Raw genomic sequence first — 14,063 nt, forward strand, 5'->3', positions numbered from 1 at the left:
TACCGCAGATCCCAGCTACTTGTCATAGAGGTCGGGAGCCGGCTATGTGATTCTGCAGCCAGCTCCCGCCTCCTGTATATGAATGAATGAGAGATTTCTCTTCATTGGTGGCGCAGCGGCCACAGCCCCTCCCCTTCTATTGTCCTCCTTCCTCTCACTGGCTGCAGCGGCAGCAGCATCACAGGGGGGAGGGAGACACTGCTTCCTTCTCCCCTGTGCTGCTGAGGGAACGCAGAGAGCGCTGAGCGCAGCGCGATCCGTGTTCCCGATATGTTATCGGTATATCGGCAAAATAGATACCGATAACGGTCAAAATACTGAATATCGGCCGATAATATCGGTAAAACCGATAATCGGTCGATCCCTACTTTCTATGTTAAAAAGTATATTATAAGTATATTACACCCCTCAGTAAGTCACATATATCGATAGCACACCTATACCAGTCCTTATAAGGACTTTTGTGGCCCTATTAGCTAGCGTTTGGTGTCCCTAACAGCCTGTCCCTGCTCCACACAGCAACCTCTCCCTACACTGGCAAAAGACTGAATGTAAAATGGCGGCCAGATCAGGTTTATTTATAAGGTAGGGGGTACGTCCATGTGCTGAAATGTCTCAATTGGCTGTTCTGTACCACCTGATGGATGTGTGATGGGTCAAAGTTCTTCACAATGTAAAAGAATATGGCGGGCGCGAATATCGCCATATGTTCGCATGTTCGGCGAATCGTGAACGCGCAAAGTTCTAAACGACCGCCGGGCGAAACGCAAGGCCATCTCTTATGGGGGGGCATATCCTAACAATATGCCCCCAATGTCTGAAGTGGGACAACGCTTTTAATTGTAATTATGTCACATAAGTATTTGTCTTTCTTTTTTGGCTTTATTCCATTGTGATCATGTCATAATACCATTTTTCTTTCTACTTTGTATTCTTCTGTGATGATAGATCACAGGTTTCCATTGTTATGATGTCTCCTTCTAAGCATATGCCTATCCTGATGTCACAGTAGGGTTCCTCTACATTCATTGGCTATGTTGATGTTGTCACTGTAGTTTTTGTCTTTCTCCCTTTGTTATGTTCCATTATGATGATGTCACAATATTGTTTTTCTTAATTGCACAGCAGAGATCCATTATGATATCATAGTAGTGTTTACCGTTTGCCTTTATACCACTATAATATCACAATAGTGTTTAACTTTATTCTGTGGGTGTTTTGCACTGTGATCATATGACAACGTTGTTTGTCTTTAATCATTGCTTATGTTCTATTTTGATGATATCACATTATTATTACTTATTTTTTTAATTTTGTGTTCATTCTGGTGATGTCACACTAGGGTTTATAGACTGTACGGTATTTTGGGGGGTTTATTTCATTGTAGTGCTTTTCTTCCTTATATGTATTCAGTTGTGATAATGACACAATAGTGCTTGACTTTTTCCATGCTTTTTTTGTGTTGTGATGATCTCACAATAGTGTTTTCTCTTTCCATCATCGCGATATCATGATACAGTAGTAGGAAAAGAGAAATGTAGCAGCTCTCACCTGCCCTTCCTTTAGTTGTGAGCACGGATGGCCCGTGTCAGGTGTGGGCAGCAAATGCAGAAAGAAGTTGAGAAAAATCCAGCTCCACTTTAAAGGAATTGCGTTTATTCAGCTTGCGGTTAAAAACTCATCCAAGAAATACAAAAATTTAGCAGTCTTGTCTTGTCTACATGTTTCGGGCTATCAGAGACATTTCCAGCCCTTCTTCATGACACAGAAAGACATTAAAAGTGAGACCTTTTAAAGGGGAGGGTGCACCTGTGTTCACTAATTGTTTCCACAGGCCTGTAACCGCCCCCAGGAAAGGGTGCTACACCTTCAGTTAACTCTTCACATGAAAATTAAATGAAAGAAAAAACAAAAATATATAACCATATGTATGCATAGAGAAAATATGCTGTATATCTGGCTCATACCCCATGTATCCTCTATATATGTATACCCTTGTATGACATAGTTTTTTTCATGGTCACTATACTTTTATTTTCTCTATGCATACATATGGTTATATATTTTTGTTTTTTCTTTCATTTAATTTTCATGTGAAGAGTTAACTGGAAGTGTGGCACCTTTTTCCTGGGGGCGGTTACAGGCCTGTGGAAACAATTAGTGAACACAGGTGTACCCTCCCCTTTAAAAGGTCTCACTTTTAATGTCTTTCTGTGTCATGAAGAAGGGCTGGAAATGTCTCTGGTAGCCCGAAACATGTAGACAAGACAAGACTGCTAAATTTTTGTATTTCTTGGATGAGTTTTTAACCGCAAGCTGAATAAACGCAATTCCTTTAAAGTGGAGCTGGATTTTTCTCAACTTCTTTCTGCATGATACAGTAGTGTTTACGTTTTTCCATTGATATTATTCCATGGTGATGATCTTACAGTATTATTAGGGCTGTATTAGACCTAGCGATAGTCGGGTAGATTTGAGAAACGCTCGTTAGCAACGATCTGCCTGTGCCGACTAGTGTTCAGTGAATCGAGTTAACGAATCCGAATTTCTTGGCACTTTGTGGTAACGTATAATTTTTTTTTAAATGGCCGTAAAAAAAGAAAAAACATATCTCCATTTGATCATGGAGAGGCCTTCGTGGCCATCTTGATTGAAGAAAACGCGTCAATTCTCATGTGTGCTTACGAAATCAGTGATGACGTCCCCACACCCGCCCAGCAGCGCATGCAAGAATTGTCGCGTTTTCTACAATCAAGATGGCTGCGACAGCCTCTCGACAAACAAATGGATAAGGTAAGTATGTATTTTTTTTGTTTTAACCCACTGGTAGGCTGAATGTGACTCTCAGATGTCGTGATCAGAATTGAACTTGGCATCAGAGAGGTTAAATGATGGAGGGCGATGCGATCGCTGTTCCCCGTCATTGCGCCCACTTCATACAATGGAATGCAATTTGTTACGATGTAATTCGTAATGAATCACATTTCCTGTCAAACTTTGGGGAAGCAGAATTTTTTAAAACTTGGCTCATCAATAGTGCCAAAGATTAGGCTACTTTCACACCTGCGTCAGGTGCGGATCCGTCTGGTATCTGAACAGACGGATCTGCACCTATAATGCAAACGCTTGTATCCGTTCAGAACGGATCCATTTGCATTATTCTTTTTAAAAAAAGTCTAAGTCAAAACGGATCCGTCCCCATTGACTTATATTGTAAGTCAGGACGGATCCGTTTGGCTTGGTGTCTGGATCCAGAGCGGAATGGAGACGGAACGGAACCAAAGTGATGCATTCTGAGCGGATCCTTATCCATTCAGAATGCATTAGGGCTTAACTGATTCGTTTTGAACCGTTTGTGCGATCCGTGAAACAGATCTCACAAACGGAATTCAAAACGCCAGTGTGAAAGTTGCCTTACCCGGGCAATCGCAATTTTTAACTAGGTCAAAAAAAATTTGTTTGCCAGCAGCAGATCGTGCCATCTAATCACAGTTTGCTGCCGGCAAATAATGATTCTGTATGGGAACAAGCAATGGCATTAGCAATCACTCACTCCTCCCCAGACTGGGGAGGAGATCTCTGAATGTAATAGCAGCAGTCTCCTCCACTGACATGTAGGCGGTTGTCGGGAAGGAACGCTTCCTTCCCGACAATCGTCTGCCTCATCTGCTGGTGTAATCGTTTCATAGAAGGCAAAGTTTACACTATGATAATACCACAAAAGTGATTCCATTGTGATACTGGCACAATAGGTTTTATCTTCCGTGGTTCTGTTCTGTTGTGATATATGCCAGAATAATATTTGTCCTGTTCCACTGTGATGATGTCATTATTTCTTAGCAGAACATTAGGATGATGTCACAGTAGTGTTTGCCTTTATCCTTAGGTTTCACTACATTGTGATGTCAGAACAGTGTTTGTCTCTGTTTGCAGGCAGATGGCAGTTGTGATGATGTCACAATGTGGTATGTCTTTATTTCTTTGCTGTGTTCTATTTTAGTGATGTCACAATACTATTTATCTTCTCCCTTGGTTGTGTTCCATTATGATAATAACACAATAGTAAATGTTTCTTTTGTAGGCAAATTTCAAATCTGATAACAGTAGCATTTACATTTATCCCAAAGCTATATTATAGAGGTAACAAGAGCTCTTGACTCTATCCCTTGGTTTTGCTGCATCAATCAAAAAATCTTAACAGGCAAAGTTACATGTTATAAGAACCTACAACAACCTCATACCTCTCCAAATAATGCCCCCAGATCAAAAATATCACATCCTAAACCAAAAAAGAAAGATCATGGGACTATATCTCTAAAATATATAATAATCTTTATTTAATCAAAATATATGACTCTATTACAATAAATAGGAAAGAAAGGCACGGTGGAAATTAATACAGAAAAAATTACATGAGGCACATTAATATATTATTTTTTTTTTCAAAAATGCTTTATTATGTAAAACTGAAACAAACAAACTAAAGTAGCGCATAAAAAAGACAAAGGGCGGCACTCCCCAGTACTTGCACCATCGACAGCAGCTATGTCCCGCATGCATCCCCGCCAAGTACCTTGGTGACTCTCTTGTCAAAATAAAAAGGGAGTTGTTGTGATTAGTGCCACTCCTACTCTATAACCGCCAAACAAACTAAAGTAGACATATTTGATATCATTGCATCCGTAACAACCTGCTCTATAAAAATAGCACATGATCTAACCTGTCAGATGAATGTTGTAAAAAATAAAAACAGTGCCAAAAACGGTTACCTTGCCTAAAAAAAAATGTAATATAGAGCAATTTAAATCATATGTAGCCCAAAATAGTACCAATAAAACTGTCACCTTATCTCCTAGTTTCCAAAATGGGGTCACTTTTTTGGGAGTTTCTAATGTAAGTTGCATCAGGGGGGCTTCTAAAGGGACATGGCATCTAAAAACCAATCCAGCAAAATCTGCCTTCCAAAAACCATACGGCACTCCCTTTCTTCTGTCCCCTGCCGTGTGCCCTTACATAAGTTTACGACCACATGTGGGCTGTTTTTGTAAACCGCAGAATCAAGGTAATAAATATTGAGTTTTGTTTGACTTTTAACCCTCGATGTGTTAAAGAAAAAAATGGATTAAAATGGAAAATCTGCCAAAAAAGTGAAATTTAGAAATTTCATCTCCATTTTCCTTTAATTCTTGTGGAACACCTAAAGAGTTAACAAAGTTTGTAAAATCAGTTGTGAGTAACTCAAGGGGTGTAGTTTCTACAATGGGGTCATTTATGTAAGCCCCACAAAGTGACTTCAGAACTCAACTGGTCCTTAAAATTTTTAAGAACATTTCCAAAACCCACTTTTTAAGAATTGCATCTAAAATTCTAAGTCTTCTAGCGTCCTAAAAAAATTAATTGATATTTACAAAATGATGCCAACATAAAGTAGACCTATGAGGAATGTTAAGTAATAAATATTTTATGAGGTATCACTTTCTGTTTTAAAAGCAGAGAAATCTCAGAATGGCTTGGATATATAAAAGTGTTCCAAAGCTATTACCACATAAAGTGACACATGTCAGATTGCAAAAAAATGACCTGGGCAGAAAGGCGAAAACTGGCCCAGGGTAGAAGGGGTTAAAATTGATCTGTCATCAGTTTTGACCCCCAGAAGAGCTAAAACCACTAGATGTGTATGTGAATACAAGTGTAAAGATATTTATGTTGACATTGTCTTAGTGGCCCTCCTGAGCCTCTCCCCTCAGTTATGGCTCTAGCAGTCTCATGCATCATGAAGTGTTAGGCCCCTTGCGGATTAGGTCTGGATGCGTTCAGTGAAAACTGCGCAATTTTACAAGCAAGTTCATTTAGTTTTGTCTGCGATCGTGTTCAGCTTTTATTGCGCGGGTGCAATGTGATTTAATGCATTTTGCAAGCGCGTGATAAAAAACTGAAGGCTTACAAACAACATCTCTTAGCAACCATCAGTGAAAAACACAGCCCCATTCACTTCTATAAGGCCAGCGTTGCGTGAAAATCGCAGAATATAGAACATGCTGCGATTTTCACGCAATGCACAAATGGTGCGTGAAAACCAACGCTCTTGTACACAGACCCATTGAAATAAATGAGTCCGGATTCCATGCGGGCGCAATGCGTTCGCATCACACGTTGCACCTGCGCGGAATACTCGCTCGTGTGAAAGGGGCCTTAGAGTTGTCATTTAACAGAGAAGGGGGATTAAAAAGAGAAGCCAGGACACTTGACAACCCAAAGGAAACTTGGCATGTTGGCAACTGAGCAATTAAATTGTGGAAAGCAGAAGATCCTATGAGTTCCTGGGGCCATGGAGGCAACAGTGGCTCCACCACTTCCTCTGTAGCCCTAGGACCTTACAAGGTCTCTTTCCATCCATATTAGACCTGAGTCCATGTCGGCATCTTATGTTGTTGAAGGATTGTTGAGACCCAAATGTTGTGTCATAATTTTACATCAGCTGATGAAAGAATAGTAAGATAACAAAATATTAAACTTTTTCCACACTCTTTTTGGAGAATGATTTTGGGTCAAGATATTCCATGTTTATAAGTGACTTATTAATATTTAGTGAGAATAGTAGCAGAAACAAAGCGATCAAATATTAGAATGCATTTTTGCCACAGTTAACAGTAACCTTCTTACTTTAGGGGCTTATGAAAACCTGAGCAAGATATAAAAGCTCTACACAGTTTTGTTAACTTTTGATTCCCCAGAGAAAAATTTACTTTTTTTTTCAATACATTTTTACAAAGCTCTTCCAAGCACTGTGCTGTTTCTGCTTGTGATGTGAACATCTACACAATATCAAAGATCTCTAAACTACCGTAAATTTTTACTATGTTCTCAGGACTTGAATAGGACCATTTGCATATGGTGGTACCAGTCATGTCCACTGTCAACAGTCCAGTGATAGAGATCATATTGAGCTGTGGGGGCCAGCTCAACTGGCTTAGATCAAAGACCCCCACCAATGAAAGCTGTAGGCATGTCTTTGTGGTCTAGGGCTGATGTTCAGTATGGGTTGTCCTGTTCCCAGTTACAAGGCTGGCTCTATCTGTTGTGTCTCATCACCTCTCCTTATACCTTGATATTTAAGTTGTTGGCTAGTTAGCAGTATAAAAGGCTAATATGTAGAACAGCTGAGATAATAAAGTGTTGCTGTGCAATACTGATAAGGTCGTGTTCACATCAGGTTTTTGCCCCACTTTTTAATGTATATGTTAAAGGGGTTGTCCGGGTTCAAAGCTGAACCCAGACATATCCCCGTTTTCATCCAGGCAGCCACTCTGACATGAGCATTGGAGGTTTTTCTGGAGATCCAGTGACATACCGGGTTCTCCATGGGTAAAGCTAGGTTGGGCAGTGAGCTTGTGATGTCACAGGCATTAATGGGCAGGCTTTAGCGCTGCCCTAGCCTGCAAAACGGCAAGGCTTCATGCTCCGATGCTTATGTCAGAGGTGCTGAGTGGGGGAAGAACGGGATATGTCTGAACCCGGACGACAACCCCTTTAAATGGATGCCTCTGAGTGGCATCCATCACCATGAGATTCCATTTTAAGAAAAAGTATCTGTTTTGATATATACATTTTTGGCTGGACTCTGCAGGATGGAAAAGCATATTTTGCAAAGCTTTTGCATCCTTTTTTCGCAACATATATGTTAAATGTAGGACAAAAATGTGATGTAAACATAGCCTTAGGCCTCATTCACACCACAGGGAAAAATGTCTCTTTTTAGAACCAATTAAAGTCTAGATGGCTATTCACATGGCTGTTTCTTTTTAAATGTCCTGTTTTTGGCTGGACCGACCCTATTTAAATTAATGGGACCAATTTTAATGACCATTTAGACAGGAGTGCACCCATCTGACTGCCGTTAAAAACAAGGGAAATGTCACACTCGTGTGGGGGAGAAAAAAACAGGAGGGAAAGGGGATACCGGAATAAGAAATATAAGTAAAGGGATGGCACTCTAATCATAGGTTATGCATGGAGAAGAATATTTATTATGAGATGGCTAGGTGAGCCAGATAATATCAGTGTACAATAGTAAAAAGTAATAAAAGTAAATTAAATAAAATAGTAAATCCTAGGATATACAAAAATATATAATGATGTAGAAAATATCATGAAAAGTATTAAAAATATAGAAGCCTTCGATGTAAAAATTCTTATATATAAAAATCTTATGGACCTACTGGAGGTAGGTATAAATGTCCAGTCCAATATTATGGTATCCGGGAAATGGATGTGGTATCCAGGAATTAGGTAAGGGATAGGTACCTTCTTTGGGGAGCAAGGTAGCGTCCAAATTAAATTAGATTGCCCTCTTATCCAAGAGATAAATAAGGTATCCAGGAATTAGATGAGAGGTGGGTACCTTCTTTATAAAGTATGATAACATCCGGTTAGAATTAGATTGTTCTCTTATTCATAGTCCAGTAGTGGTAAGTTATAATATATAATACTGCTGTACTGGCAGGTACGTTACCCTCCTGGTGACCAATGGTAGGCTGGTGAGTGGCTCCTGGCGGGAGGATAGCGTCCACGTGTGATGTTCCCGCCCACGGGGCTGTTTGCTCTGCCTGTTGGTTTCTGCTGCTTTTCGTCACTTCCGGTGACGTCACTTCCGCTCGCTAGCTCTCCCGCTCGCTTTTCGTCAGAGTTCCACGTGGAGGCTGATGGCGGGAAAATGCTGCAGCTTTCGGAAGAGAAGTTTGCTCCGGAGCTTTTTAGAACTTTGGGATCCTTTTGGTATAACTAGCTAGTTTTAGTATGGCTAACTCAATACCCCATACGCGTTTCTGAGCACACTGCTCCTTCTTCAGTGGGAATGAGTAGCCTGTTTTCCTTTGGTCTAGATATATGGACTTAATTGGATCCAATTAGTGATTAGGGGAGTGGTCTTAGGCGTTATTCCCTGGCGTTTGGTAACATTTGTACTGGATTTTCAAAAAAGAGGAATGGAATCCAGATATGGTATCTGTGACATACTGTATATGGGAATAAGATTCAGCAATACAATGGACAAATGTGGTGTCTGTGACATTTATAGTTATAAGATTCAATGAAAAATGAATAAATATCATAAATAAATAAAGAACAAATACAATATAATAAAAACAATATAATAAAAATGGTATAAGAGAGAAGTTGGAAATAAATCCATAGAAATTACATGTCTGCAGCTATCAATTTGATGCCAGACTGTGGTAGTCTGCCTGAAGGCAGTAGGGATCAATAGCGGTTGTAGTTAAATATTTTAATTTGGTCAGATATTGATAATTTCCAAAATACAGTGTGGTATAAGGATGGACTCAGACTGCAGATTTGGTTGAGAAGGAAGTGTTGAGAATGTTGATAGGGAAAGGAGGGGGAGGGGAAGGAAGTGTTGAGAATGTTGATAGGGAAAGGAGGGGGAGGGGAAGGAAGTGTTGAGAATGTTGATAGGGAAAGGAGGGGGAGGGGATACCGGAATAAGGCCTGGAAACTAGGAAAGGAAGATGGACACCTCCTAGAGAAAACCCTAACTCCAGGACTGAGTCTACCTGTTCCTCCAAAAGGAAAAGGCCGGACAGGAGTCTCCTTCAGGCCTAATGACAAACAGCAGGGAAAGGCACTTTAGTAGGGTCATATGCTACTGGGACAATATGGGAGAACCATAATATATACTGAGGGCACTGCAGGTGTTGGGATTTAAAAAACAAAGCAAATGAAATTAATCCGTTTTTAATGACCATTAAATAAGATGCAAAGTGGCCATTAAAAACAGATACACAGCAAGACAGTGGATGTACACACTGATGCAAAATGGCCATGAAAAACTAACAGTGTGACTGTTTTTATAGCCCTTTTTTTTTAGCCATGTGAATGTACAACATACAGTGCAGCACTGGCAGTTTGGTGCACAAGCTTGTCAGTAGAGTAACCATTGTTTCAATAATGTACCTTGTCACGTTTAGCTTATCCATATATTCTTTAAAAATAACCCTATAACTAGTGCATTACAAAGTGGCCAATTTCTATGTAATGAATTTTCAGTTAATATGATTTTATTCTGCCATCTGAAGATACATATTATAGACCTGATTTCTCTTAAGTCACAAATGTTATTTTTTCTCATGTTTCTAACAGTCATCAAAGATGTGATCATTTGGGGCAACATTGGTGGCATTAACCACCTTGATCTTCATATGTCAAAAATATACGAATATGACAGTTCTATTTGGAGTCCATCAAGTTTCTTTAGACCATTACTCCCCATGATACATGACAGGTATGTGTGAGATTTATATGTGTAATATACCGTAGTTTATCGTGATGATATTCATGTTGTAGTATGAAAACTGTGTCGAAACCAGTTAAGATCAGTAGGTCTGACCTGAAGTATTAAAGGGGTTGTCTCACTTCAGCAAATAGCATTCCTCATGTAGGCAACGTTAATACAGGGCACTTACTAATGTATTGTGATTATCCATATTACTTCCATTGCTGGCTAGATGAATTTTTCCAACACATTATACACTGCTTGTTTCCATGGTTACGACCACCCCACCCTGCAATCCAGCAATGGTGGCCACACTTGCACACTATAGGAAAAAGCGTTGTGCTTGCAGACTACATGATAAATGCCAATTGTTGAAGTGAGACAGCCCTTTTAAATGGGATTTTCTCAATAGCAATGCTTTTCCTCTATCCATAGCATAGAGATTAAGTGTCTGATCAGTGGGGGTCCTGCTGCTGGGACACTCCGTGATCATGAGAATGGTGGTTCTGGCATGCCCTATGAGACTGGAGCCATGGTGTGCATGCAGGTCCACTGCTCCACGAACTTATGTGGGACTACTGGAGATGATGCGAGCGTTGTACTCAGAAGTTTCATGGAAATTATATGAGTGGTAGTCTTGCATGTGCAACGCGCCGCCCCCCAGGGCCCTATTGCGTCCCAGGTAATGCCAAGTGGTGTGGAGTGGCCCTTAATAGTCTCTATGTGTCACGGTGCTACACCCTGGATACATCGGGACCCCAGGCTTAGGCTCCGAACCAAATAAAGGGGACATGTTGAGTTCGGGGATGAAGAATAACTTGAGTCCAGACCTTGATAAACTTTATTTAACTATAAGGATAATTTTGCGTATATACTTTTTGTACTTTTACTGCCTGAATAAACGCTTAAAAAGGAAACTTTATTATTATATTTTTTCCCCGGCGCCTCCACAACGGCACTCCAGGAGGGTGTCCCCGCCTCCCCAGGACAGGAAACAACGTAGAAGCTCAAGTTTAACCACCTCAGCCCCTATAGCTTAAACACCCTTAGTGACCAGGCCACTTTTTACACTTCTGACCTACACTAATTTCACCATTTATTGCTCGGTCATGCAACTTACCATCCAAATGAATTTTACCTCCTTTTCTTCTCACTAATAGAGCTTTCATTTGGTGGTATTTCATTGCTGCTGACATTTTTACTTTTTTTGTTATTAATCGAAATTTAACGATTTTTTTGCAAAAAAAATGACATTTTTCACTTTCAGTTGTAAAATTTTGCAAAAAAAAGACATCCATATATAAATTTTTCTCAAAATTTATTGTTCTACATGTCTTTGATAAAAAAAAAATGTTTGGGTAAAAAAAAAAAATGGTTTGGGTAAAAGTTATAGCGTTTACAAACTATGGTACAAAAATGTGAATTTCCGCTTATTGAAGCAGCTCTGACTTTCTGAGCACCTGTCATGTTTCCTGAGGTTCTACAATGGCCAGACAGTACAAACACCCCACAAATGACCCCATTTTGGAAAGTAGACACCCTAAGGTATTCGCTGATGGGCATAGTGAGTTCATAGAACTTTTTATTTTTTGTCACAAGTTAGCGGAAAATGATGATTTTTTTTTTTTTCTTACAAAGTCTCATATTCCACTAACTTGTGACAAAAAATTAAAAGTTCTATGAACTCACTATGCCCATCAGCAAATACCTTCTCTTCTTTCCAAAATGGGGTCACTTGTGGGGTGTTTGTACTGTCTGGCCATTGTAGAAATCTTGGTCAAATGCCAACTTTGTATAAAAAAATGGGAAAAGTTGTCTTTTGCCAAGATATTTCTCTCACCCAGCATGGGTATATGTAAAATGACACCCCAAAACACATTCCCCAACTTCTCCTGAGTACGGAGATACCACATGTGTGACACTTTTTTGCAGCCTAGGTGGGCAAAGGGGCCCACATTCCAAAGAGCACCTTTCGGATTTCACCGGCCAATTTTTACAGATTTTGATTTCAAACTCTTTACCACACATTTGGGCCCCTAGAATGCCAGGGCAGTATAACTACCCCACAAGTAACCCCATTTTGGAAAGAAGACACCCCAAGGTATTCGCTGATGGGCATAGTGAGTTCATGGAAGTTTTTATTTTTTGTCACAAGTTAGTGGAATATTAGACTTTGTAAGAAAAAAAAAAAATCATCATTTTCCGCTAACTTGTGACAAAAAATAATAAATTCTAGGAACTCGCCATGCCCCTCACGGAATACCTTGGGGTGTCTTCTTTCCAAAATGGGGTCACTTGTGGAGTAGTTATACTGCTCTGGCATTCTAGGGGCCCAAATGTGTGGTAAGGAGTTTGAAATCAAAATCTGTAAAAAATGGCCGGTGAAATCCGAAAGGTGCTCTTTGGAATATGGGCCCCTTTGCCCACCTAGGCTGCAAAAAAGTGTCACACATCTGGTATCTCCGTACTCAGGAGAAGTTGGGCAATGTGTTTTGGGGTGTCATTTTACATATACCCATGCTGGGTGAGAGAAATATCTTGGCAAAACACAAATTTTCCCATTTTTTTTTATACAAAGTTGGCATTTGACCAAGATATTTCTCTCACCCAGCATGGGTATATGTAAAATGACACCCCAAAACACATTCCCCAACTTCTCCTGAGTACGGCGATACCACATGTGTGACCCTTTTTTGCAGCCTAGATGCGCAAAGGGGCCCACATTACTTTTAGGAGGGCATTTTTAGACATTTGGATACCAGACTTCTTCTCACGCTTTGGGGCCCCTAAAATGCCAGGGCAGTATAAATACCCCACATGTGACCCCATTTTGGAAAGAAGACACCCCAAGGTATTCAATGAGGGGCATGGCGAGTTCCTAGAATTTTATTTTTTTAAGCACAAGTTAGCGGAAATTGATTTTTTTTTTTTTTTTCGCACAAAGTCTCCCTTTTCGCTAACTTGGGACAAAAATTTCAATCTTTCATGGCCTCAATATGCCCCTCAGCGAATACCTTGGGGTGTCTTCTTTCCAAAATGGGGTCATTTGTGGGGTGTTTGTACTGCCCTGGCATTTGAGGGTCTCCGCAATCATTACATGTATGCCCAGCATTAGGAGTTTCTGCTATTCTCCTTATATTGAGCATACGGGTAATGAGATTTTTTTTTTCCGTTCAGCCTCTGGGCTGAAAGAAAAAATGAACGGCACAGATTTCTTCATTCGCATCGATCAATGTGGATGAAAAAATCTCTGCCAAAAAAAAAAAAAGGAGGGGAAAGGCGTCTGCCAGGACATAGGAGCTCCGCCCAACATCCATACCCACTTAGCTCGTATGCCCTGGCAAACCTGATTTCTCCATTCACATCAATCGATGTGAATGAATAAATCATTGCCGGGATTTTTTATTTTTTTTATATACAAAGTGTTTGCCAAAGCATATGAACACCGCCACCTCCTCGGCTCATATGCCTCGGCAAACGTATCTTTTACTGCAGAGGAGAAATCTCGTCTTGCAGCGCCGCATACACCGACTTGTGTGTAATCTGACAGCAGCGCAACACTCTCCTAAGCATAGGGCAGGGTGGTCAGGACAGTCAGGACAGAAATAGCGGGTGTCACGCCTTATTCCACTCTTGCTACAGACACAACATTTTTTTCGGGGTGGCGGTTGGGTTGAGGTACCAGGAACGACACTGGGGAAATGTCGCTCGTGTAAACGGCTAACTACACTGGTGGTTGGGGCCACGGAACCTCCTGGATACAGGAGGTTCTCGA

General features: G+C 40.4%; 1 protein-coding gene across 1 annotated transcript in view; it reads left to right on the top strand.

Moving 5' to 3' along the window:
* The window catches only part of MDH1B (malate dehydrogenase 1B), a 105,294-nt gene that overhangs the window by 26,464 nt on the left and 64,767 nt on the right, over positions 1–14,063 (top strand). The window contains exon 6 of the mRNA XM_040441049.1: positions 10,156–10,297. Within this exon, the coding sequence (XP_040296983.1) occupies positions 10,156–10,297 (142 nt within the window). The remainder of the gene's footprint in view (positions 1–10,155; positions 10,298–14,063) is intronic.

This window comes from Bufo bufo, chromosome 7, assembly GCF_905171765.1.
Source record: "Bufo bufo chromosome 7, aBufBuf1.1, whole genome shotgun sequence".
Taxonomy (NCBI): Eukaryota; Metazoa; Chordata; class Amphibia; order Anura; family Bufonidae; genus Bufo; species Bufo bufo.